Source organism: Pseudoliparis swirei, chromosome 11 (assembly GCF_029220125.1).
Source record: "Pseudoliparis swirei isolate HS2019 ecotype Mariana Trench chromosome 11, NWPU_hadal_v1, whole genome shotgun sequence".
Lineage (NCBI taxonomy): Eukaryota > Metazoa > Chordata > Actinopteri > Perciformes > Liparidae > Pseudoliparis > Pseudoliparis swirei.
Window position 1 is genome coordinate 24,239,816 of NC_079398.1, and position 26,428 is coordinate 24,266,243.

Here is a 26,428-nt window from a genome sequence, read left to right on the forward strand (position 1 = left end):
TGACCCACTTCTTTGAGACCCTGTTGCTGATTTTCTATTTTTTTGTTTTCATTCTTTTCAATCCACTAACGTTATGTAAATGCAAATTTAAATTTGCTATACGACTACCTCTTTAATTTTGCCGTCACATGATTATTTAATCCCAGCGATATCCGGACACATATTAACCCACCACATGATTTCTCTCTTTAGGTCGGGGAGATCACCAAAATCATGAGGGCCTACATCAACATGGTGGTAAAGAAGCGCTGCAGCATCATGTCGGTGACCAGCATAACCAGTTCCTGGGTCAGGTGATCGGTCCGAGCCCTCGGTTCATCCCGGGGCGGCCGGCGCCTCGAGACGCATCGGTTGGTAGTTTTGTGATGGAGGCAGTCGCACCGGCAGCTGTTCCTCAGAGAAGAGCGATGGACGAGATGGAGGCGGACTCTGAAGAAAAAATGCACACTCTACTGGGCCTGGGTCTCACCCGTGATGAGGGGAGAGGGATCTTTTTACACGCATGACAATGAGAAGAACCTGTGTTCCGGGACGGCCTCTTCAAATTCATCACCTGCCAGTTGTAGTCCTGCATGTCGATGTTCAAGCACACGCCGAACTCCTCTCCGCTTCCCTTTCTGGACGAAACTCACAAGCACAACTCAGCCGTCCGATCCCAGTCCGTCCCAAGTGCCCCCCACCCTCCCTCAGTGCACTGCCAAGCCACACTTTCTCAGTTAAATCTCTTTCTTTCTCACTCCTCCAATTTCCAGAGTCTCTCTCTTTCCCGTCGCGTGTCCTCGCTCCTGTTGCACCTTTTGTTTGCCGTCGGTATCGAGTCGTTATGCTAGATTCTTGCTTTCTCTCTGTCGTTTTCTCTTTCTCTCTCTGTCGTTCATCAGCGGTGTCACATCTGTTCATGACTGAGAAAAAGGACTCAGTGGTGGTTCTTCTAAAGGGGAAACTGAGCTCGGTGTTCACTCGTCAGCGCCACCGTGTGGCCACAAGGAGAAAACCAAGCCAAAGGAAACGGCGTTTACATATTTCTGAACAATATCAAATAGATATTCTTGAGGGAAAAAACAGTAGAGGTTTTGCTTTGGAGGCTCTGCGGTCACGTTTAACTCGACAAAGAGAGCAATATCAACCATATAGTATGAGTCCAAACATGTCCCTATCTATGTATACATTTAACACACACTACATATATCTACTGTATATTCACACACATGTACACATAAACTGAACCAACATGCATTGTTTTATACTGTATATCACGCATTATAAGAGTTATTATTGAATCTTTCAGTGGCCACTCCACTGTACAGTATATAGATGCCATACTAAATGCAATGTGACACCTCTCGTGTAAAATACATGCAAGTGAATGGTGTGAATAATGACCACTGTATTTCTGAATATGATGACAACACTGTTCATCATTCACTGGCTGTGCCATTAATGTGACTCAGAGAATTTAATAGTAAAAAACACAGACTATATTGAGACGGGCTGCTGTGGTGGTCATGTTTCCAGTGTTTTAATGAGTTTATCATTGTTGTTACCTGTGGGACTCACTCTGCGGCAGTAATTGGAGCCATATACAATATTGTATATATCTTGTGTGCTCATGCTATTCACTTTATTTCTTTATTAAGATCAGTGACTTGAAAAACAATGCATAAGAGCGCCAGTGTGTCTGTGTTTCCAATTTGTTTCTGAACATATGACTTTTATTACTAATACTACTAGTATTACTGTACTGTATGTCCTCTGCTATCTTAACCACCCTGAAGTGCTGTGTCTGGAATGCTGCTGCTGTGTGTGTGTGTGTGTATGTGTGAGAGAGAGAGAGAGAGAGAGAGTGTATTTATGGTGTAACAGTTGAAAAGTGAAAAGAGAAGTGTTTGTAATGAGTGTATTCCTTGGAAATAAGACGTATTTACATGACTAACCTTTGCAAAGAATGGTGTCGTGATTGTGAGTTAAATGGAAAAGCATGGGATTATTAGGGCTAGGCGTTATTTCATTCTTCTTGTACTGTATGTATTGCAAGATGTGTTTGGGAGGATAATGTGTACAAAAAAATTCGAATTTTTTTCAGTGTAAGAGGAACAGATAAGACACTGTGAGGATATGGGCTCAGAGGTGGTTCTAATTGTGCACTGAGAATGCTGACAGTCATGTGTGTGTGTGTGTGTGTGTGTGTGTGTGTGTGTGTGTGTGTGTATGTGTATATTTTTGGACTGAAAGTGAAGTCAGTTATTTCATCAGACACACCGCAGAGAGACAGCAGCATCGTGATAACACATCTTTGTAAACAAAGTGTTGAAGCAAATATTAAAACTGGATTACCATTAAGTAAAGAAAACTCTAATATCCAGAGGTGGTTCAACTTATTATCTCATTTGTTTTTAGGGAAGGTTCCCGAAACTAGTTTTTGTTGTCAATATTTAGTTATGGCCTGCTAGATTCTCATGTAAAGTTGGACTCAAACTCCCTTTCCACAAGAACACCAAGGACATGACCTCAGAGTCATCAACGGTATCTTCGGCCCTGGCTGCATGTCCCGCTGGGATCCTGCCTCGAGTTAGAATAAGCAGAACTCTCTGACAGGTTCCTTTTTTAACTTGAGGTTATTTTAGTTTGGGCTAAAATGAGAAGAAAACCAGAGAACCCACAAGCCATAATTCAGGAGGAACCTGTCTGCTCAGTTATTTTACATCTATGGTTCTGTCTGTCACTGATATTGCACTGAGGAGGAAGAAGTTTCCCCGTGATGCTGAAATGTGATCAGCATCCACAATAAATTGAAGTTCAATTTTCTGATCGCAAATCTGTTTCCAAGGGCAACTTCATCACAGCGGGTCCTGTTATCAGCCGCAGGCGGCGAGGTGGGGCTCCGTTCCTTTCTCACGTTATGCTTATTATCATCATTTACATATTAAACATTGTGCTGGTTATGAAAAAAAAGAAAAGAGAAAGAGAGAGAGATACGTGTGTTATTCTTTTTTCATTTGTAACTGGCTTTACAAAATTATGCTTTAATAAATTATTGGAATTATTGTCCTCTATTTCATGTCGTCTTTGTGAATTTATTTTGACACATAAACTAAGGAACTAAGGACTTTCCTTTCAGCACTATGGTCCATTTATGTTTCCCCTTTATGCTACTTTATACTTCCTCTGCATTTCAGGGGGCAACATTATACTTAACATACCTCTATTTTTAGGTAACAGCTTGATAGTTGCTTTCCAGATGAAAGGAACAGTTTGAGATTTTAGGATAAGATTTTTATATAGATATATATATATATATATATATATATATATATATAGTTTTGATACCACTCATGGATATATAGAAAAATGAGAGAAGGCATTTTTACGTATTAATTTGTTTCACTTTGGATGCAGGACTTTTACTTGCAAGGGAGTATTTGTTATACTGCTTCCTTGGTTTTTTTAACTTCAGTATCTAAAGTACTAGCCAACTGATTAAAAAGACAAGACTGCGCAGACGCACGCGCGCACACACGCCTCCCTCCCTCTTGTCGCTGCTGCGTAATGTGCGTCGAGATTCAGGGTTTGGTTCCTCCTCGGCAACTTCACTTTTCGAGTTTCAGCATCCAAAACATTTCCGGTTTCTGAGCTCACGGGTTTTTCCAATTCTTCCCAGACGAAAAGTCTCAGCACGAGCATTTGGAATAATCTGCGTCTCAGCGGCTGGATGATGGGTTCTCGGATCGCCGCCGCTTCTCTCCTGCTCCTCTTGGGTCTGGTGACTGCTTTCGCTCAGACTTCCGCACCTGGCCAAGGTAGGAGAGGGGATCCGTGACTCTGAGGCGGCTGAGGAATCAATGGCTGCTCAAAATCACATCTCCATTTGTACTGTAATTGCTTTACGAATCCTCACCTGCTTTAGTGAAGCTTTTCTTTGTCCATGAGTTACAATATTCGTTCTCTTTTTAGGACTGTATTGTTTTAGCTTCACTTTGTTGAATAATCAGAATGAAACTGGATACAGAGCAACTAAAACACTTCATGTTTGAGCTGTTTTAGTCCTGTATCATATTCCCTTGTTTGTATTTTCTGGTTCAAGTGTATTTTATCATAATATAGAGAACATATTGGTTCAGGCTATATCAGCTCTATATGCTTGAGCCTTTGTTAGTTCCATATCTTTGTGTTGTTGTTTTTTTAACCTCAGCAGGAACAATGTCTCAGGATTTCTGTTTCAGAATAAAAAAACCTGGAGCAACAAACAAGCCCACTGCAAAAGAACGAGACGGTTCACACTTTTAATTAGACAGAAACATGGTCTCCTGTTACACCCACCGAGATGTTGTTCTCCTGTGCAGTCAGCTGATAGCGTGACTGGTCTGAAGCCTGTTCACTGGGATGTGTCTCCATGGAAAATGCCTCAGGAGGATTAGGAGTCGTTAAGAACCCCACAGGCCACATTTAATCTGCTTCTCATGGTGTTTCCAGCTCATATTGGACAACTTTCTCTTGTGAAGCCACATTGTTGGAACTCTGACAGCTCCCATGTTGACTGAGTTCACTCCCTTATTTACCCTTTACCCCCCCACAGCTTGTGAGGCGAAGAACGCGACGAACTGCCAGGATTGTCTAAAAAATGTGACGGTAAATCTGGGGGGGTGTGTGAGTGTGTGAGTGTGGCTGGGTGAAAATAAATATTCTAGGTGGAAGAAGATCTTTGTTTTGGGTGGAGGAAATAGCCAGTGGCTCCACCTTCACACCTGTTAGACTGGTTTGGGGAGTAACTAATCCGTCATCCATTCCTAATCTCCTCCTCCTCTGTTTTCTACTTTGTGTGTATTATATTATTTTCCCTGAATACTTTACCATACATTGCTTGTTCAAATGTTATTGAAGCGATTTTGTGTTTGTACATTCTGACAGTGCCTGTGGTGCATCACAAACAAGAGGTGTATCACGTATCCAGTGAAGACCATCCTTCCACCCCACGCACTCTGCCCACTGTATGACGCACGCTGGGGGCTCTGCTGGAGTAAGAGAGTGCACACACACACACACACACGTTTATATCTCCATATACAGATATGCATTCGTAAAAAACTTCTGGAAGAGAGGTCGTAAACTAAAGCTCACAAAAAGACATCTTTTTAAAATGGCACGGCAAGAGAAACAGAATTAGATCAATGAAAATATGTTCATTTAAGGCATTTAGGTCCTGTAAATAAGTACATATTATAGTTTTAGGGTACTGTAATAATACATTGTTTTAAATATATACACGCATGCATGCATACATACACCAATAGTCTCATACAGTCATATTTCAAGGTCGTAGTAGCCAAATTCAAACAAGATAACAAAGGAACGAGTCTTATCAAGCACCTCAAAGTCAGAGTGCAGGAGAATGTTTAATAACCCATGTTGAACATGGGTTATTCAACATTTTGAAACAAGAACTACTTCAAATATTTACATTTTATTTTTGTGCATGCTGATTTTAGGACTTGTGGACTGTTTTTTTTTCAAATTCTAAGAATAACATTACAATCGACCATCACAAGAGGTTGAGAGTGCTGCGGTACATTGAAGTCACCTTGAAACGTACATGCAGAGATCAGAGTGATATGTGTGATCGTGCCATTGGAAGGAAGTCGTTGGTCATTGTGTTTCTCTGCCTCGGTCTGCAGTGAACTTCCAGACGTTGATAATCACCTTGTCCGTATTTGGTGGGATTCTCATCATCGCCTTCCTGGTCTGCCTGTTCTGCTGCTGCAAGTGTGGGAACTCTGGGTAAGTGTTTGCATCACACAACTGCATGTATAGAGTACTTACAGGACTGTCTCAGAAAATTAGAATATTGTGATAAAGTTCTTTATTTTCTGTAATGCAATTAAAAAAACAAATGTCATGCATTCTGGATTCATTACAAATCAACTGAAATATTACAAGCCTTTTATTCTTTTAATATTGCTGATTATGGCTTACAGCTTAAGAAAACTCTAAAATCATATCTCATAAAATTTTAATATTTCCTCAGACCAAGTAAAAAAAAAGATTTATAACAGCTGAGTGTTTGTCAAGGCTCAGGAAACCCTTGCAGGTGTTTGGAGTTAATTAGACAATTCAAGTGATTTGTTTAATACCCTACTAGTATACTTTTTCATGATATTCTAATATTTAGAGATAGGATATTTGAGTTTTCTTAAGCTGTAAGCCATAATCAGCAATAAATCAGAATAAAAGGCTTGCAATATTTCAGTTGATTTGTAATGAATCCAGAATGCATGACATTTTTGTTTTTTTAATTGCATTACAGAAAATAAAGAACTTCATCACAATATTCTAATTTTCTGAGACAGTCCTGTATACGATGGCCTTTTGTTATAGGAAACAAATACGACTTCACTCATTATGTGTTCATGCTAAAGGAGGAGGGAAACCCGTCTGTTCGAGTGAAATGAATAAAATAGGATACGCACTAACAATAACAACAAGTGGTATTTCAATGAGAACAATTCCTAAGTCACACATTTCGTGAGAAGTAAAAACTTATCTACAGTAAATGGTTGAATTCTTTTGATGTATATCAGGTTTTGTGGGTAATCTGCTTCCTGAGTTTTGTATGTTTAACTCTGATCCCGTTTCTCTTACTCAACCCCTTTCAATTATGTTTCCATAAATATTTGACCTTCTGAGATATGCAGCTGTATTTCACCTTCTCAACACGCTTTAGTCTGTAGAATGGCGGCGGTGGTAGATCCCCACGGATTTGTAGTTGGAAATAAGTCTGTTTGATGACGAGAGAGTTGTATCTGTGTTTTGTCAGTTATCAATATATTACATCACATGTCATGTTGCAGACGCTTTTATCCAAAGCGACTTACAATAAGTGCATCAACCAAGAGTACAAACTAAGAACAACAAGAATACAGAAAGTAACATTTCTTCAAGAAAGTCAAACTACAAAAGTACCATAAGGAATAACATGAGTAATAACATGAGTAATAACATGAGTAATAACATGAGTAATAACGAGTAATACCATGAGTAATAACATGAGTAATACTATAAGTAATAACATGAGTTATACCATAAGTAATAACATGAGTAATAACATGAGTAATACTATAAGTAATAACATGAGTAATACCATAAGTAAAAACATGAGTAATAACATGAGTAATACCAGAAGTAATAACATGAGTAATAACATAAGTAATAACATGAGTAATACCATAAGTAATAACATGAGTAATAACATGAGAAAGAGCCATTTAAGTGCCACTGAAGTGCTAATCTGTGTTTTAATCCAGATATAGTCGGAAAAGATGTGTTTTTTGTTTCCGGCGGAAGGTGTAGAGACTTCCTGCTGTCCTGATGTCAGTATAGGCTTTAAGTTTGAGATAGTTATGTTCAGGTTTTATGGTCAATCCTGGTTGGATGACACTGTCACTTTGTCATGTCGTGATAATTTGGTCTCGTCATGTGATAACATGATAATATGGCCACAGACCGTACTTTTCGGTCAGCTTTGGCGTGTAGTTACTTTTTGAGGTTTCTGCACTCTCAACACAAACTGTGTACTTTCTTGTGTCCTGTCTATCAATAACACAAACGTTTGTTCTTGTGGTTGTGTGTCAGATCCAAAAGGACGGAGGCCAAGATAGACAAACAGGAAAATAAGACGAAAACCAAGCAGGAGGAAAGGTGAGAAAAACAGTGTCTCAAGTTTCAAGGCTGACCTGGTTCCTTCTTTTGCGAGTGCATCTTTATCGAGAGGTAAATCCCCCGTGCAGAAAGATGTTCCAAGAGACGTCGTCCATCTCCACAAGGAGCCTCAGAAGCACAACGCGGACTTACATTTGCAGTTTAAATTGTTGGTAACGATGTGAAACATAAAGTCTGATATCGGGCCGCATCTTGACTGAAACTTGCGAGCGGTGCGTCGATGTGCAGTTAACGCTTCCCCCTCTCCTCACTGCCACATCCTTTAGTAAGCTCTCCATCGTGTAATATTCACATGTTTATCCCATAGACTACATAAGAAGAGGTATCCAGGACACAGAGAATGCTCCAGCATGAGCTAAAAACTCACACTTCCCTCATCCATGCTGCTTTGCCCCACTGTTATTTATTTTCATATATATATGTGTATATATATGTATGTATATATATATATATATAAATATATATATGTGTATATATATACATAAATATATGTATATATATACTAGGGCTGTGAAACGATTACAATTTTTAATCGGGTTAATCACAGGTTTTTGTGGATTAATCATGATTAATCACATATTACCGATATTCTCGGTATATTTTGTGAGAACATAGAGATTTATGACAAAAGACGGATATATACATTTATACATTCTTCTATTCAATGGTGCTGCAACTCAGCAGTTATTTAGCAGTTTTCTTCCATATGGAACATTAATACATCTTCATCCTAAACAGAATGTTTAACCCTCCTGTTACCTTTCGGGTCAATTTGACCCCATTCAATGTTTAATGTCGGTGTCCTTTGGGGTCAATTTGACCCCAGGCTGTTTTTCACTGTGTCAAACATATCAGAAATATCAACTTTTTTATTTATTTAAAGGGCTATTTAGGTAGTCAACAAACAAACATAAAGTACCTCACACTTAAACTTGGGAAACAATATTAATTCTAATAATTTTCTGGAGGTTTTAATTGCTGGGGTCAAATTGACCCCGAGGGTAAAATATGTTCGTAAATGTAAAGGTAACAGGAGGTTAAACAGAGCATGTTTCTCTTGTTTGTCAACCATTAACTCCACCATGATACAATCTAAAGGTGGACAGATTGACAAGTGACTTTTTTTTGCTCAGTCCCGATGCGCGCGCACGGAGCTCTGTGGCGCGCCAGACGGAGATCGATAAGTGTTAACGCAACGCGAAGAGACAGAAATGACATGCTGCTGTGGAGATACGATCAACAACAGACGTTTAGTTTAATAAAAGAACAAAGACGTGCTCTAGAGAACATGTCAGGGGGCGGGCCAATCTCTTTAATGTCATGCGATCTACCGACACTACGCCGCGATCGACTGGCAGGTCGCGATCGACGTGTTGAGACCCTGATCTACAGGAAGTAGAAGTCGTAACAAGGTTTCCGGAGGTGAACCTGCGGAAGGATCATTACCGATGAACAGACCGTCTGCATGAGAGCGGACAGAGTTCAGATTGAAGTGGTGGATTGGAAGCTCATTTTGCAAGTGACTTTTTTTTCGTCCCAACGACCAACAACAGACGGATTGGAAGCTCATTCTGCGCATGCGTTAAATGCGTTAAAAAAAAAAACTAGTTAAACCTGTAATTGGATTAACTGAGTTAACGCGTTATTTTTCACAGCACTAATATATACATATATATATATATGTATATATATATACATAAATATATATGTGTATATATATATATACATACATACATATATATATACATACATATACAGGACTGTCTCAGAAAATTAGAATATTGTGATGAAGTTCTTTATTTTCTGTAATGCAATTAAAAAAACAAAAATGTCATGCATTCTGGATTCATTACAAATCAACTGAAATATTGCAAGCCTTTTATTCTTTTAATATTGCTGATTATGGCTTACAGCTTAAGAAAACTCAAATATCCTATCTCTAAATATTAGAATATCATGAAAAAGTATACTAGTAGGGTATTAAACAAATCACTTGAATTGTCTAATTAACTCGAAACACCTGCAAGGGTTTCCTGAGCCTTGACAAACACTCAGCTGTTATAAATCTTTTTTTTACTTGGTCTGAGGAAATATTAAAATTTTATGAGATAGGATTTTAGAGTTTTTTAAGCTGTAAGCCATAATCAGCAATATTAAAAGAATAAAAGGCTTGCAATATTTCAGTTGATTTGTAATGAATCCAGAATGCATGACATTTTTGTTTTTTTAATTGCATTACAGAAAATAAAGAACTTTATCACAATATTCTAATTTTCTGAGACAGTCCTGTATATACATATATTTATGTATATATGTATATATATGAATGTCTATATATATGTATGTATATATATAAAAACCCAATATACAGTAAATGTATTCATATATTGCATCTATGCACATCTTGGGGTGCATGTTAAATATTTCCCCTGTGTTCTCCCTGGTAGTCTCTTAATAGTCTTGTGTTTTACAATCTGATGCACTAGCTGACCATGTTGCATTTTTTGTCGTGATACGATTGGTTTCCTTCACAGGAATCAACAAACGCACACGTCAAACTGTCAGAACTGGTTTGTGGCCACATGCATTTTAGGTGTCTGAAGAGATTGCTTTGTCATTCCAGGAGGGCAGAAATGAAACAGAGACATGACAACATCAGGACGAAATATGGTGAGCGCTCTCCCTTGCTGACACACTTTTGCCCCTAAATGCGGGCTTAAATATGGTCATAAATATGGGCTTCTGAACTTTTGATGGGAGGATTAATTAAAAACTGCAAAAAGAGATGACTCTGTTTCCTTGGTTTACGCTTGACAAAGATGACTAAAGAAAAAGTCAGATGCTCCAGAAAATGCGCTTATGAGTTTTTGTCAAAGCTTGAGATGAGAAGAATTACACTGATCCTATATGTGTAGTAAATATGAAGCTGCCAGTAGCATAGCTTAGCATAGAGACTGGGTACGGGAGGAAACGGCTAACCTGGCTGTGTCCAAAGAAGTCTACCTCTAAAGACCATGAATTAAGACGGTATATTATCTTTGTTTCCACCTCACACAAACTCCACAACATGTTGCGCTGCAGTTACTCCCTGAAGTCTCCAAGCAACCTTATGATGCCCTCAAGTGTGTCGATTTTACACTTTGGTTTTTGGATTTAAACAAACGCAATACAACACGTTAAGAAGTGAACCTAAGACTCGCTGGTTGGCAAATTCCTGTATCTTCAGACAGAGCCAGACTCGCTGTTTCCCCTTGTTTCCAGTCTTTGTGCTAAGCTAAGCTAACCAGCTTCTGTTGGTAGCTTTGCATCTAAGAAAACAACATTCCCCATAATCTCAGACTACTTTCTTAAATCAATGTATGACTACTGATTGTGTTGTTTCTCCAGGTCTTAGTGGGAAAAATCCATACTCCAAATTTTAATGAGGATGTAGGCCTACACCACGTACCTTCTGTTTTTCCTGAACTCTGACCGCTCACGCAACGGATATTAAAAAACACGACCGGCAGACATGATCATTCATGTAAACTACAACTAAGAAAATTTCAGAAAAGTGAGAGTTGTTTTGATATCTATAGATGGAGGTATGTCGGCTCGTCTGGCTTTCGCCAGCCAATAAATAAGAATGTGTTGTTCAATGTTATGACATAAGAGACGGCAGTGTTCTGCAAAATAATGATAGTCTATCTTTCTTGCTATCAGTTATACTATTTATTAGGGTTAACTTTTAAGTTTAATTGTACAGAATGGAAAATGATCCAGTTTGGTTGCTGGAACATATTTTTTTTTCCGTTCTTAAATCTGTTGCATCTGCAAATCTGTTTTGCCTTTCTGAGTTGCTGCTAATTTAGAGATACACTTCGAAAATAATCTGTTCTATTGTTGTACTTTGTGTTTTCTTCTCTTGTTCCAAATGTACTTAACTCTTCAAAATGAAGGAGGCCATTTTTATTGTGGTACTGCTGTATGCTTTACTGAAATCAATAAATCGTCACCCTTGCTTCTAGAATTTATAAAGTAATCATTAAATTATTGAATATTGAATGTGTTGATCCGAAATGTTGATGAGTTTGCATAATTATACATTAGCCTGTGTATCCTGTAAAAACACACATGCCAAATAAACGACCGGATTCATTATTTAATTAGTGCTGGACTTTTATTGCTTGTGTTTTTCCTGTATTACGTTTTTATTAGGGCTGTGAAACGATTAAAAATTTTAATCGGGTTAATCACAGGTTTTTGTGGATTAATCATGATTAATCACATATTACCGATATTCTCGGTATATTTTGTGAGAACATAGAGATTTATGACAAAAGACGGATATATACATTTATACATTCTTCTATTCAATGGTGCTGCAACTCAGCAGTTATTTAGCAGTTTTCTTCCATATGGAACATTAATACATCTTCATCCTAAACAGAATGTTTAACCCTCCTGTTACCTTTCGGGTCAATTTGACCCCATTCAATGTTTAATGTCGGTGTTCTTTGGGGTCAATTTGACCCCAGGCTGTTTTTCACTGTGTCAAACATATAAGAAATATCAACTTCTTTATTTATTTAAAGGGCTATTTAGGTAGTCAACAAACAAACATAAAGTACCTCACACTTAAACTTGGGAAGCAATATTAATTCTAATAATTTTCTGGAGGTTTTAATTGACCCCGAGGGTAAAATATGTTCGTAAATGTAAAGGTAACAGGAGGGTTAAACAGAACATGTTTCTCTTGTTTGTCAACCATTAACTCCACCATGATACATCTAAAGGCCTCTAGTCTTCCTCTAGCAGCTGCTGAGGCAAACTGACTGTGTGGGTTTTCTTCATGAACTGGGCCGTGATGAAAGGGACGGCGGGGACACCGCTGCAAAGCTGAAACCTCACCGGCCCGGACAGGTGGACAGATTGACAAGTGACTTTTGCTCGGTCCCGATGCGCGCGCACGGAGCTCTGTGGCGCGCGAGACGGAGATCGATAAGTGTTAACGCAACGCGAAGAGACAGAAATGACATGCTGCTGTGGAGATACGATCAACAACAGACGTTTGGTTTAATAAAAGAACAAAGACGTGCTCTAGAGAACATGTCAGGGGGCGGGCCAATCTCTTTAATGTCATTGATCTACCGACACTACGCCGCGATCGACTGGCAGGTCGCGATCGACGTGTTGAGACCCTGATCGACAGGAAGTAAAAGTCGTAACAAGGTTTCCGGAGGTGAACCTGCGGAAGGATCATTACCGATGAACAGACCGTCTGCATGAGAGCGGACAGAGTTCAGATTGAAGTGGTGTATTGGAAGCTCATTTTGCAAGTGACTTTTTTTTCGTCACGACAACCAACAACAGACGGATTGGAAGCTCATTCTGCGCATGCGTTAAATGCGTTTTAAAAAAAACTAGTTAAACCTGAAATTGAATTAACTGAGTTAACGCGTTATTTTTCACAGCACTAGTTTTTATTTTTAAAAAGCATCCGCTTCCTTACATTTTTTATTTTGGGTTTAAAGAAAAGTGAAAGTTCATTGATTTAAAATGGTTGTGGCTCTCCGATACAGTAACCTCACTTTGAGAAGTTTAAATGCCTCAAACGGCTCCGCCCATCAGAGGCTGCAGGCTGACACCTGCGTGAGGTAAAGAACATTTGTATTGTGTCCCAGTTTATACCAAAAGCATTTAGGATATGTAATGTCAGAATTTATTCTTTAACTCCTCTTTCTCCTCCTCAGGGTTCTTACACATTTTGACAAATGGATTTCCAGGACTTTTAACCAAATGTCCATGACCAAACTGAAATCTCGGTATAAACATGAAAAATGTATAAAGTTTTGCGTATCGAGAGCGTACGCCGGCTTATTTTAAGTGTCTTTCTTTAAAAAAACTATTAATTATTTCAAACTCGGCATTATTGAACATGTGATTATAACTAATTTCCACTTTTCCAAAACGTTTATGATTTAAAGGGTACCTGTAGTCAAAAACAACAACGTGCTACATCCATTAGGCGCATCAAATAAATCATATTTTCCCTGCCGCTATTGTCAACAAGTCACGCATAGCCCGAGGCTTTACATTTCTTTGTCAACATTCCGAGTCCGTGGCTGTGTCTACTACCGCGCACTTAACGAAGTGCACTGCATTGCAGTGTACTGCGTCGCTGATGAAGTGGTGTCTCAAATGGAACACTTACGTTAACCACTTGGCGGAAGTGACGGACGCAAATCTGTTCACGGCACCCGCGAAATTAAGCCGGGAGTGACGTATGCAAATCTGCTTGCGATACCCAAACCCTTAAAGTGACCAAATGAAGCACTTCTTGCCCTCTTGTTGTCCCTTGCTTACCTTTCTCCACCCCATGTGGAAACTGCGATACCTCCACCATCGCGGCAGGAGCCTCCGCCTTCTGGCTGAAGTCGAGATGGTATATGTACATTTAATTGTGATTTTGCCTTACCTTCACAGCATAGCTTCATGTAGTAGTTGCAATTAAATTCTCCTCGCTAGGTATGCTAAATTCTCAATTATCTTTGTCAGAAGTAGCCTTCTTCTTTGCAATCCACATACACACCATATGGAAATAAAACATGACAAATCTGTACATGTTTGTCCCTAGATTCCAATTAGTTTTAAGAATTATCCACTGAAATGATAGGCATCATCTGCTTGAATTCACACAGTAATAGGCCTACTTTGACTGACTGTACTTTTATACACATCTCTGTTGTAGTGAAGTTCACCCTGATACAGGAATCAATTAGCAATTGAACACACAGGCATATTAATTATTGTTACAAACATGCATCAATTCTAATATAAATCAGAAAACGCAATAAAAGACTACAAAACCTCAATGACAACATTTTATTGATAAAATGACTTACATATTAATATAATCTTCCCTTCCCCTCCCCTCCCCACACACTCTACAGCAGCCACCCAGTCCCAGCGGCGCTGCCGTATCCATGCTGCAATGCCACTGCTGGCGTTGTGTTGTGATGGCCACAGTGACATGAGGGTGGACTTCAGGCTCACCGAGAGTCATTCAACGCCCTCATGGCTGTGCTGGGCACTGACTGACCACGGTTGGGGCCCGAGATCTCCTGTCTAGTTTTTATTTTTTGGCTTGCCAGCGCCACCTCCTATCGGGTGGTGGCCAGGGCCTTCGACAGGCCCCCGGGCTCAGTGCATGATGCCAGGGTCCTGAATAACAGCCCCATCTTCTATGAGCAGTCATCCTCCACCAGGATACTGTATCCTTGGGGATGGTGGCTCCCCCTGCCTGTCCCAACCCATCTGCCTCATGACCCCCTTCAGGCAGCCTGTCCACCTCCAAGCTACAACTGCTGCCTGTCAAAGGTGTGTTGTGGAGAGGTCCTTCGGGATACTGAAGACGCGATGGCGGTCCATCTTCTTAAAGGCCCTGGAGGTGGATGTGAGGTGCCAGAGGTCATTGGAGCCAGATGTCGGGAGGGCAGCAGAGGACCAGCAGCAGCACCTCCAGGAAACGTCTCTGGGGCAGGAAACAGAAATAGGATAGCCATTCAGTGCTCTGTCCCAGACCACGATTACATTTAAATTAATACATACACGACATTAAAAAAACAACACACAACGATGATTGAAAGCTACAATTATTTCTAGAAGGACAAGCTTAGATAGCTATCGTAACGGTATTAATTATCGGGCGGCGTGTGTGCAAACGCTCGCGGTGTCATGTTAACCCGTTATTAAACTGAGCATATCCATTGTTAATCCATTATTAAAATTGCTATTTCGATTGGTTAACAGAACAGCCGTTGTTTAACACTGTCCGATGACTGACATAGCTATCTGTCGTCGGACTTGCCGCTGGAGCAAGCGCCTGGAGCCGACCTGCCCCCGCTCGTCAAGCGGAAAGTGTCCGATAAAAGTGCACCTTCGTCGGACTGGCCGGGTGGTGGATTAGCCAGATAGTTTATCATAACTGCCATGCAGATCCAATGGCATCTAATGCTACCTAGGTATGCTCACTAATCTGAGAATCGCATGTTAGTAGTACATTGTAATACCAGTACAATGTGTAATTACCGCTGATACTTACATTTACGGTCTGTAGCTTCGTGGTCTACCGCTTGTGCTGTCCGCCATTGTTTTAGAAATAAAATGAAAAGCTGGCGAAAGGGCTCCTCCTCTTCCGGTACGTAGCCAAGATGGCGGCCGCTTAGTGCGAGTAGTGTCCATCGTTTTACACTACATGTTTTGCCCGTTTGCAGTGCACCATCCGGGTACTTTCAGTGCACTGAATTCTGCTGGTTTTTTCAGTGGCGCACTTCGAACACTGAAAGTCAGTGCTCGAAGTGCTCAAGTGCGCGGTAGTAGACACAGCCCGAGAACGCTTCAGGGCGCAGACATCTTGCCAGTTATTTACTCATGTCAGAGGTCACTATGACGTAGAGTCGTTGAAAGGAATTCTGCCAATCCGGAGCCACTTCTACACGCGTTGCTTCTTGGGATAGATCGGTGGCCTCAAACCAGTTCACGTCTGGAGTTCACGCCAAGATGGCGCAGTGCAAGGCGTTCGGTTGTCTAAATAATAAACGGACTCACAAGACTAAAAAGTTCTTTTGCGTGCCCAAACCTATTACAGAGGAAAAGAAGGTGCTCGCGAAGAAGTGGCTGCACAATTTAGGAACCGGGCATATTTTAAAAACATTTACATTCAGCAGAAACTCCGTGGTATGTGAAGATCACTTCGATCCAGATTGCTATGAGAGAAACATGCAGGCCGAAATAATGGGATATCAGGGCCGGACCAGGTTGAAGCCCGATGCTGTACCAACGATATTTGTTCATCGAAAAGCAGCAGCATCAGATAAAGGCCGCAATGTTCGTGTTGCGAACAGAGATAAACAAAAGGTAAGTCTGGCATAAATATTATTATGGGACCTGTGATATGTAATGTAAATTTACTTTAATTTGGATGACTAATTTATATTATAATTGACCACGTATCTGTGGTATAATTAGATCTTTATAGAGGAATGTCAATGTGCTTGGCCTATTAATAATAAACATAATTAATTTTATTTGTTTATTAAATTATTATATATAGATTATATACATATAGGCTATAACATCAAATGTGGAAATAAGCCATCCTACCATAAGGTATACTTAACATGAAATAATAATTATTATTATAATGATAAATAATCCTAGAAAAATTAGGACTAGCATCAATGTTATCATGGTTTTTAAAGGGTACCTGTAGCCCAAAACAACAACGTGCTACACCCATTAGGCTTATTTGTAGGTAAAAGAAACCAAATTATGACATATATATGTTTGTTTGTAATTGGTCATTTTCTGGTTTACAGTCTCCATACCTATTAAAGTATGGGGTAGAACCATTTATATTACCTACGATCCTCCCACTTTTAGACATTCACAATATACATTATAAATTGTCATTTATTTTTCAGTATCTTCATGAACTGTCAAAAGCCTCAGCAGCAAGTTCAGTAGCACCAGCACAAAGCCCTCCATCATCAAGTGATTGTGACTCTGAAGAACCAGTTCAGCTGGGACAGCCAGATCCTGTATATCCTGCCAATGTAAGTGACATTTTCATAAAGCTGCTTTTTCTGTTGTGGAAAAACATATTAAAACTTAGTCACTTTCAAGTCCAGCAATAATCACAATCTCAAATATTTATGCAGGTGCATACAACATATATGCTTTCCTTATAACTCCATTATTAGACCTGAAAGATCCTGCAGTTTATAGAAATCAGACCAGTACCTATGTAATAAATGCAGAACAGAGACCTCTTTAATTTAATTCGGCATTCTTTATCAGTACGGGCATTATTTCCCAGAAAATCCTGGGCCAAAATTGTATGGGCTGTTTACCTAAAATTCATATGTAAGAAAATTATCTTGTCATGTTAATAGAAACCAGCTGCCTATAAATCGTATGTATGAACACTTCATGTTATATTCATAAATAATCAATAAAATAGATAATCTTCACAAAATATTATGACTTGATTTGATATTTGTGTTATATATATTTGTATTATTTTATACAGTCTGTATAGCTTTAGTTTGTTATGCACATGCTAGTCCCATCAGATAATGAATGCAAAAGCTTATTTATACCTACATTCAAGAAGCGAGGTTGTGTAAGGATGCCAAGTGGTAGATACAAAAGGGCTCAGTGGTGCTAGGTATAACATGTTTCAGCAAAACAAACCAGCAGATGACAAATAACAAACACACATGCATATATTTCCTTTCTGATATGAATGTATAACAGAAGTTTATTTCCAAATTCAATAACTTGTGAAATACTCGTGAATCAGCACCATGTGTTCCTTCTACCAAGTACAAATTGGCACTGCCCAACAATGACACATTATACAGGACTGTCTCAGAAAATTAGAATATTGTGATGAAGTTCTTTATTTTTTGTAATGCAATTAAAAAAACAAAAATGTCATGCATTCTGGATTCATTACAAATCAACTGAAATATTGCAAGCCTTTTATTCTGATTTATTGCTGATTATGGCTTACAGCTTAAGAAAACTCAAATATCCTATGTCTAAATATTAGAATATCATGAAAAAGTATACTAGTAGGGTATTAAACAAATCACTTGAATTGTCTAATTAACTCGAAACACCTGCAAGGGTTTCCTGAGCCTTGACAAACACTCAGCTGTTATAAATCTTTTTTACTTGGTCTGAGGAAATATTAAAATTTTATGAGATAGGATTTTAGAGTTTTCTTAAATGTGCTTCATAATCAGCAATATTAAAAGAATAAAAGGCTTGCAATATTTCAGTTGATTTGTAATGAATCCAGAATGCATGACATTTTTGTTTTTTTAATTGCATTACAGAAAATAAAGAACTTTATCACAATATTCTAATTTTCTGAGACAGTCCTGTATATATCACTGGTTCCTCACGCTCAAATATATTTAGGATTGCTTGCACTTTTAGTCATTCACAGTGGTAACGTTTGAGTACTCCTTGAAACCTGTGTAGTGGCCATCTTCAGAGGGAAACTTCCTATGGATATACTCCACACAGCATGAAGGTAGTGGTCTTCTGACGTGTCTTCCCAAAAGCTGGCCACGGTGGATGTATCTGGTAAACGTGCGATAGGCCATCAACCTGTACTGGCTGAAAAAAAGAGGAAATATTAAAACGTATACTTGCAAACAATGTATTCTACTGACAAATAAATGTCTTTGGTTAACTTTTGTTGTTGTTGTAAATATGTGCGGAGTAGGGTTTTGTATATTTTGAAATTTCACGAGGTGGGGTTCTAATCTGTGGGGTTTTTTCTGGGTGGGTTCTACCCTACACCCCTATGCATGTATAAGGCCTGCAGATGTGTGAATTTTATTTTATTTTTTATACAAATACACTACAAATTGGTACACTGATACTGACTTAATATTGAGAATATGGCAATACATTTATACAGCTTTTTGCTGTGACAAAACAGCGGATAGCCTATAACAAACAAACTGAGCTATAAAGGTGTACCAAATATAATGTCTTTCCCTCTATCGTGAAACATTCGTAGCGAAGAATTACACAATCTATATGGTCAAAATCAATGGAGATACTGCGAATGCCACGATACACGGGCAGCGGACGCGGCCTTATTCGATTTACCGCGGCCTCCATGGTGCGCGGCCTACTGAGACCGCTATATATAGTATGGGCTTCTTAGTCTATGCTAAAGGATCATCATAATCATGGGCGATAGTATGCAGGCAAATGTTAGGCCTCTCGCTTATGGGAGAATAAAGGTGAATATATTCAGAATATTAGTAATAATCACACCAACTCTGGTGATCGCAAATTAGCCTACATGAAACAACTGGCAAACTTACCGATGTGACAGTTGTCCCTCGGGTGCAGACCCCGAACATGTCGGCCGATCATTGCATCAATGAAAGACATCTCCAGCGCTGGCTTATGCGCGATGTAGCTATCAAGCTCACTCTTTTGTGTAAAGCAGGTTAGGTCTAATGTCACGATATCATCGGACATAAGTTCGTGTTCTTTACAACAAATGCACTCTATGTCTGTTTTTTGTGGCACACATTTCCCACAACTGCACCAAACGTCCGCCGACTTGCGTGCACGGTCCGCACGGTGAAGCATCTGGACCGGCGGTCCTTCGGCATCAACTTCATCTGAATCATCGCTATCGCTGTCACAATTCACTAAATGGGGATAGTCTGCTTTTAAAGGTTCAAACAAGTATCCAGTTGCTGAATCTGACAATCTTTCATCGTCCATATTTCGCCCGTTTTCTATATTATTATCAAGTTCTCAGCATTTGTTTGCGAGCGCTCGACGTTGTTTACATTGGTTTCTGAACACATCCGCTGTGGCTGGCTGTCGATCTATCAACGATGTGACGTCACACCACCTGCGCCATATTCAAGCACCAGTGCAATGAAGCTTGTCGGAGTTGAGGACTTTGAACAGCCTAAACTACGTATTGTTATTGAATACTGGACCGTCAGTGCATGAATAACCTTTAGAAACACATTATCTTTTGATCTGGCTACACATTCGAGATCACACCAGGTACCCTTTAAGGTTTTTCCATGACTTTTCCAGGTCTGGAAATGACCATTTAAAAATTCCATGACTTTTCCAGGTTTTCCATGACCGTACGAACCCTGCCTTCTGTTTCATGGATTGTGGAGGTCTGGATCGAGGTCCATGCCACTAATTATTCATATACATGTCGTATTCATTGAATGTGTTGTAACACATAACATCCGTTCTGTCCATCCTGGAGAGGGATCCTCCTCTTGCTCTCCCGAAGGGTTCTTACTTTTTTCCCTGTGAAAGGGTTTTTTCTATTTTTTTGGGAGTTTTTCGTGTGAGGTCCTGGGTGTACAGAGTGCAAATTCGTAATTTGTGATATTGGGCTATACAAAATGAATTGAATTGAATCCTGAGCATGAGATACATTTAAAATACAATTCTGATAAATCACAAGTCAATAAAAGGTTAGTGAATTTGCAATAAAAAAAATGAAACGCAAGTGAAGGATCACTGAAGGAAATTAGTTACACATCACTATATATAACTGACATCAAATACATATATGTGTAATGCCTTGATATGATTATAGACATAAGACAATCAATTTCAATCTAGTTTAAAAATGTAATCTAGTTTTTTATGCAAAACATATTTGATTGGATTTGGACAGTACTTCACTGCAACCTCGCAGCTAATGGTTCTTTTAAAATTCCATATGGCACAAGAGCCTTAGCTTTTTTTGTAATAAGTACAAGTACACACCTAATTCAGAAATGATTACTCGAATGGTATTAAACTCTTGAATCGCCTGTGAGGTCTAATGTTGAGTCGTCAACGTGTTATTTGCTTCTTAAGAAGTTCTCACAGACTTTACCTTGACTTTGTATACCCTACTGTTTCAAAACTTTAAACCAGAAAAAGATTAATCTCTTGCTTACGCCTTTTTGCCCAATTTCAGTTTTCAATTCAAGACCCATTAAGGCACAAATACATTTTCACAAACATGTGAGACATTCAAGTAGTTGTCAAACGAAAACATTAACTTTTTATGCTGGGTAATCTGTGTGTTAGTGCAGTTTCGGTTCATGCTGATGTTAGATATACCAGTTTTTTAAATTCTTTATTCCATGTAGAAATGTGTTGTCCATGCTCTTATTTGTATGTTTTGTTTTTCTTCATGAATTAATTCAACGTTATTTATATTTACTGTAGTTACTACATGCTGAACTACGAGTTTTCAGAGGTGTTGGTACAGTACCAACCTTTATAGCTTGTACTGTCCGCGTGCTCGAGTATTTTCCATTGGCGCGCGCCCCCGTTTCCGCGCTCCCGTGGTTTGGTCGTCACGTGGTCATGCTAGATCCAATCGCGTGTGTGTAACTTCGGTCCAAAGCGCGTACCCGTCAGCGGAGGAAAGGAGAGGACAGAAGGCGGCAGAGCGACAAATACTGCCCCAATTAACCCACTATTTTGAAAACACACACGAAATACAGCCAAGATGTCAGAGGAAAAGCCAAAGGTAAGATACAGGTGTTCAGAGCTGTGGATTTGAGGAGATGGCTGAGTTGAGTTCCTGCATTTCTCAGATGTGCAATCTAAAATGGCCTGGTTTGCACGTTTCTCTGAATCGGCGCAGTGTTTGTTTCGCAAATGAATGAGTCCTCGCGCGGCCGTCTGCGTTTACCTGCGCGCGGGCACCACGCTGCAGGCGGCGGCGGGAGGCATCGCGACCGGCTACCCACAGTCTCGAAGAATGCGAGATGCATAGAAATCACATGATTGTCATTTGCGAAATTATTTTTTTTCTTTGTCAAAACCGGACCACGTTATGTCCGCAACGCAATAAATGCCGCAACTGCAGCGGCGTCAAAAGAGCGCCAATGGAAGTGCCCGTACGCATACGAACCCACTAAAGTAGCCTCGCTTTTGCGGCTGTTTTTTTAAACGTGCCGGTGATTGTTTTGCCTGCGTGCAACAAAACAAAAGCGCTAGCGTCGTTAGCCGGCAGCTAAACCCAACCGCGGTCTTAAAGAAGCGCAATCGTGCCGACCGACTAGCCCCGAGCTAACCATGCTAACGTTAGCATGTGTGACTGGAGCGACACATTGTACCCAGCATGCATCGCTCTGTCGACGTTTAAAACCGAAACAGACTCGCTACACACCACAGAGGAGACTCTTCCTTCACACACAGTGCTCTCATGCAGTCTGGGAGCTGCTCACGACTTGGCTGTTTTTAATAGTGTGTTTTTTGTTGTTGTTAGTGCATCTGTGAGGCTTGAATAAACTCCTGAATAATGTGTCTGGTGTCCCCGTTACTGCTGGTTAAATTGATGTTCAATGCGTCTGTCTCTGCAGGAGGGAGTGAAGACCGAGAACGATCACATCAACCTCAAGGTTGCGGGACAAGATGGGTCAGTGGTCCAGTTTAAAATCAAAAGGCACACGCCGCTCAGCAAGCTAATGAAGGCGTACTGCGACCGACAGGTGAGCCCGACGCCTCGACGACCGCGTTCCTCTCCAGCAACGCACAATTATTTTGGGATTTGCTGTTGCACCTCAGTCAGCGCGTCGCCCGCACACTTTGCCTGGCTCCTAGTCTCCTAAAAAATGCATTCCTTCATCCTCACGCCTGTCGTCTCTTCTGCAGGGCCTCGCAATAAGGCAGATCAGGTTCAGGTTCGACGGCCAGCCGATCAATGAGACGGATACACCTGCACAGGTAAGATTGTGTTCTCCTTTCCACCGTTATATTCCCTCTTTGCTTCACTGTTAACATTCAGTATCTCGGGATAGTCTCACATCGGAGAGTTTTATACTTCTGTCTCCGTCATTCTACCCCTTCAGTTGTAAATATTCACCGACTGGAATCTCTCTCCCTCTCTTCTCTCAGCTGGAGATGGAAGATGAAGACACCATAGATGTTTTCCAGCAGCAGACAGGCGGGCACTGTTAAGCCCCCCCCACCTCATTGACGACCACCCTCAGACCACGCCCTCACCCACTTTCACTGTCTCTCCCCATCGCTCCCCTCAGCTTATTATTATTATTATGAGAATTATTATTATCATAATAATAATTATTTCTTCAGTTCCGAGATATCTGTCATGGTTTTTTCGTCAGGTGTGTGGGGGAAGGGGGCTCCTCAGCTGTTTATGTATCGCTCAGCCAGGACTGAACTTTTGTGCGTGTCAACAACAGTCTCTCCGCTGGCCAATCAGGACGACAGTTCCTTCTGGCGACGCAGGCTGCGATTGGACCGACGGCACGGCACAGCGGTTCCCGGTTTGTCAGCGATTCTCATTCACTCTCCAGTGAAAGCTTAGTATCCGGTAGTTTGTCACGGTTTTCATCCAGCGGGGTCAAATGCGAGGCTCTGTCAGTTTTTGTACGGGGTCCCAGTCAGTGGGCACGAGAACGGTTTGAAGTGGAGCACGATCTGAACTTAACCTTCCATTTCACTTCGCTTTGATGTGTTTGTTGCCTGACTGGCGGCTCCTGCTCTCCTGTCAAACATGTATTTTAATTCTCTCTACATTTAAGGTGCTTTTGCTAAAGAGTCCCGCAATGCTTTTGTATTTTTATTTTTGTTTTCATTTCTCTTTTAACAATTAACAACCGGGGAGCTTGTTGATTTTCTTGTACAGAAGTATCAGAATGAGCGTTTAGATAAAAGTTGGGTTGCTTGGAACAATACTCCAAAGACCGAACTTCTGTTTCATATTCGATGTACTTGGATCACACTAAAAGGCAAACTGCAAGGTCAAAACAGTCTAATTTTAATGGAGTTTGTATTTCATTGGTGTTATTTGCTTCCTCTTTGACTTCTACTAATTAAGAACGGTTGTGGGTATCCGTGGTACAGACTTGTATTCGCTCATCCAGACAAATGCCTGTTTAAGGGAGAGAAATGTAATTTATCCTTTGAGCCCGTACGGGTCCAACTGTAAGATAAGTCTTGATGTAGAATACATAACTCTGTTTTCTGATTAAGCAGGCCAGTGGCCAGTCCTTGCGCTCTTCTTACAAGTGGCTCTGCTGGTGGGTTTTACATTTTGGGGATCGAAATGTCATTCCTCGATGCTGTTTCATCTCTGTATTGTCCCTGCGAATGTGGGCTGAGGGGTCAATGATTCTACATCCATTTGAAGAGGAGCTGATTCCAGTTGAACAGATGTCCAACATGTCAGAATGTTTTTTTGTCAACACGATTTGAAGACACTTTTCACTGCCACGGTGTTTCCGTGTGTGTGCGTGTGTGTGTGTGTGTACAAGGCAGATATTTCAGGCCAGTGTTTCAAAAGCCCGTCTGCAGTGCTGCAAACGTTGAGCTCCCAAGTAGTGACAAGTGGCTTCAATATTTTACAGTTCCGACTAGGATGCATGCGTTTTGTTGCGTAACGTGAGGGCGAGGAGGCCGACCCATGGCGCCGGGAGAATCGTGCTCTGCCCACACGGCCCCGTTCTTTGTGCGGAGATAACCGAGTCGGCTAAATTCGATTGATGGCTGGACACAAACTCGCTTTAAAAATAAGTTTAGCCAGGATTTCCTGCGTGTAAAGTAAGAAGTCCTTGCCCTCAAATCCTGCAACGGTGAAGCTTTATTCAAACTTGAGCTGGACCATGAGAACCCGTGAGTTTATTTTCAGATGAGGCGACATCTTCGGGGACACCGATCAGTCATCGCTGAACGAGGTTTGAGTGAAGTCTCGCACAACTAAAAAGTAATGCGTCTGCAGAGGATGAATCGAACTTTGTTTGGCTCACTGAGTTCGACTTACCCTGAATTCCTATTCAACATAAATGTTACATACATATTAACTACTGCCAACTGCGAAAATATGTCCTGTCCACTGGCCCCAATAAATATTCAATTTACAATTAAGGACTTTCCATATCTTCATTTCCACAGTCATGAACATCGAGCATGAGACTTGAGTTTCCATAGAACAATCCATCTGAGAGCGGCTCCTCTCGGGGACGTGTCTCTGCACACGCCGGGCACCATCCTGGTTTCAGCTTTCCAGCCTCGCAAAACAAGAGCACAGTTATCAAGACGGCCTTCCATTTGAACAACCGGGTTAACGTGACGGATCTTTGGCGCTGGCTAACATCCGAGCTCAGCCATGTCGTGTACGAAGAATGGGGCCCGCATCTTGTCATGTTATTTGTTTCTCTACTGATTTGTACATTATTTGTGGTCTTTTACTACTGTATACAATAAATATAGTTTGGTACTCAGATCGGCTGTTGCGAGCATCATTAATTTGTATTTGTGTATTAATTGTGTCAATAATTGTAATGTTTATTACATTGCTTTACAACTATCTGCATGCGTCGTAGGTTAATTGACCCCTAATTGCCTGTGGGTGTCACTGTCAGTCCTATGATGGTCTGGTGAGCCGTCCAGGGTGAAGCCTTAGCCCATTGCCAGCTGGGATGGGATCATATCACATACCTGCAAACGTGTCACCTTTCGGTGAAATTCACCGTTTTGAACTCAAAATAGGTCATCCACGTGAATCATGGAGATCCGAAGAGTTTTTGTTTTTGGGGGGGGGGGTGGTCACCTGGCCCGCTGCCGTTGAGATTGCAGTGAGACGCGGAGAAAAGTGTGAAGTGTTGCTCTTCGCAATAAAACATCTTTGATGGGACGTGTCGCGTCTCGGCCAATCAGCGTTCAGATGTCCACAGCGTTTGGGGGTTCAGGTTAGCTTGAATGTTAGCCCGCTACATCTACTGCTGTCACGCTGCACGGTGTAGCGATGCTAACAAAGTACCCGTACGTTAAACACGATGTGATTTAGCATATTTTTAGTATCGATACTTCATTAAGAGAGCGATCAGAGCGCACGCGCTGCTCCGTGGCGAGCTGTCTGCGCACACTGCGCTGCGCAGCTCACAGCGAGAAGAGGCGGAGCTTTAGAGACTTCGGCTTAAAGAATAAAAAGATGCCAGAAGTGAAATGTTTCAGTCTGTAAAGTTGTGTAACTCTCCAGCTGCTCATCCTGATGAACTGTGGATCATCTGGTCAGAGACTAACGGCCTCATAGTGTATAATCAATGCTATGATGGAACCATGTAGTTTCATTCATATCTGGCTGTATGAATACTCATATTACTGTCATTACCTTCGCATTGAAAATGCCGGA

At 40.7% G+C, this 26,428-nt stretch overlaps 4 protein-coding genes and 1 long non-coding RNA gene across 6 annotated transcripts in view; 4 read left to right on the top strand and 1 right to left on the bottom strand.

The window, feature by feature from the left end:
- The window catches only part of myo10l1 (myosin X, like 1), a 46,300-nt gene extending 43,247 nt beyond the window's left edge, over positions 1 to 3,053 (top strand). For both annotated transcript variants that reach the window (XM_056426924.1, XM_056426925.1), the window contains exon 43: positions 193 to 3,053. In XM_056426924.1, the coding sequence (XP_056282899.1) occupies positions 193 to 297 (105 nt within the window). In that variant the 3' untranslated portion in view covers positions 298 to 3,053. The remainder of the gene's footprint in view (positions 1 to 192) is intronic.
- A 494-nt stretch (positions 3,054 to 3,547) lies between these two features.
- pttg1ipa (PTTG1 interacting protein a) lies at positions 3,548 to 11,855 on the top strand. Its single transcript, XM_056427126.1, has 7 exons — positions 3,548 to 3,797; positions 4,574 to 4,626; positions 4,906 to 5,014; positions 5,670 to 5,772; positions 7,624 to 7,689; positions 10,334 to 10,380; positions 11,098 to 11,855. Exons 1-7 carry the CDS (start codon positions 3,710 to 3,712, stop codon positions 11,130 to 11,132), a joined length of 501 nt encoding a protein of 166 aa, XP_056283101.1. The 5' UTR covers positions 3,548 to 3,709; the 3' UTR covers positions 11,133 to 11,855.
- A 2,705-nt stretch (positions 11,856 to 14,560) lies between these two features.
- On the bottom strand, positions 14,561 to 16,062 carry LOC130201537 (uncharacterized). Its single transcript, XR_008833211.1, has 2 exons — positions 15,794 to 16,062; positions 14,561 to 15,223 (listed from the first exon to the last, which is right to left on the bottom strand). It is a non-coding gene; the product is annotated as an uncharacterized LOC130201537 (long non-coding RNA).
- Positions 16,063 to 16,130: 68 nt separating this feature from the next.
- Positions 16,131 to 18,864, top strand: LOC130201727 (THAP domain-containing protein 1-like). The gene is made up of 3 exons (XM_056426829.1): positions 16,131 to 16,608; positions 17,175 to 17,306; positions 18,745 to 18,864. The coding sequence occupies exons 1-3, from the start codon at positions 16,252 to 16,254 to the stop codon at positions 18,862 to 18,864; spliced, it is 609 nt and encodes a 202-aa protein (XP_056282804.1). The 5' UTR covers positions 16,131 to 16,251.
- A 2,817-nt stretch (positions 18,865 to 21,681) lies between these two features.
- sumo3a (small ubiquitin like modifier 3a) lies at positions 21,682 to 25,519 on the top strand. The gene is made up of 4 exons (XM_056426194.1): positions 21,682 to 21,796; positions 22,635 to 22,763; positions 22,927 to 22,998; positions 23,170 to 25,519. The coding sequence occupies exons 1-4, from the start codon at positions 21,776 to 21,778 to the stop codon at positions 23,230 to 23,232; spliced, it is 285 nt and encodes a 94-aa protein (XP_056282169.1). The 5' UTR covers positions 21,682 to 21,775; the 3' UTR covers positions 23,233 to 25,519.
- Positions 25,520 to 26,428: the final 909 nt, after the last annotated feature.

What these genes read in the sequence shown, in the direction of transcription:
- pttg1ipa (XM_056427126.1), top strand. Translation starts at nt 3,710, where the DNA reads ATGATGGGTTCTCGGATCGCCGCCGCTTCTCTCCTGCTCCTCTTGGGT. An exon ending in GACTTCCGCACCTGGCCAAG is followed by an intron (nt 3,798 to 4,573) that starts GTAGGAGAGGGG and finishes ACCCCCCCACAG; the next exon opens with CTTGTGAGGCGAAGAACGCG. An exon ending in TGCAAGTGTGGGAACTCTGG is followed by an intron (nt 5,773 to 7,623) that starts GTAAGTGTTTGC and finishes GTTGTGTGTCAG; the next exon opens with ATCCAAAAGGACGGAGGCCA.
- LOC130201727 (XM_056426829.1), top strand. Translation starts at nt 16,252, where the DNA reads ATGGCGCAGTGCAAGGCGTTCGGTTGTCTAAATAATAAACGGACTCAC. An exon ending in CGAACAGAGATAAACAAAAG is followed by an intron (nt 16,609 to 17,174) that starts GTAAGTCTGGCA and finishes TTTATTTTTCAG; the next exon opens with TATCTTCATGAACTGTCAAA. An exon ending in ATCCTGTATATCCTGCCAAT is followed by an intron (nt 17,307 to 18,744) that starts GTAAGTGACATT and finishes AAACCTGTGTAG; the next exon opens with TGGCCATCTTCAGAGGGAAA.
- sumo3a (XM_056426194.1), top strand. Translation starts at nt 21,776, where the DNA reads ATGTCAGAGGAAAAGCCAAAG. An exon ending in AGGCGTACTGCGACCGACAG is followed by an intron (nt 22,764 to 22,926) that starts GTGAGCCCGACG and finishes TCTCTTCTGCAG; the next exon opens with GGCCTCGCAATAAGGCAGAT. An exon ending in AGACGGATACACCTGCACAG is followed by an intron (nt 22,999 to 23,169) that starts GTAAGATTGTGT and finishes CTCTTCTCTCAG; the next exon opens with CTGGAGATGGAAGATGAAGA.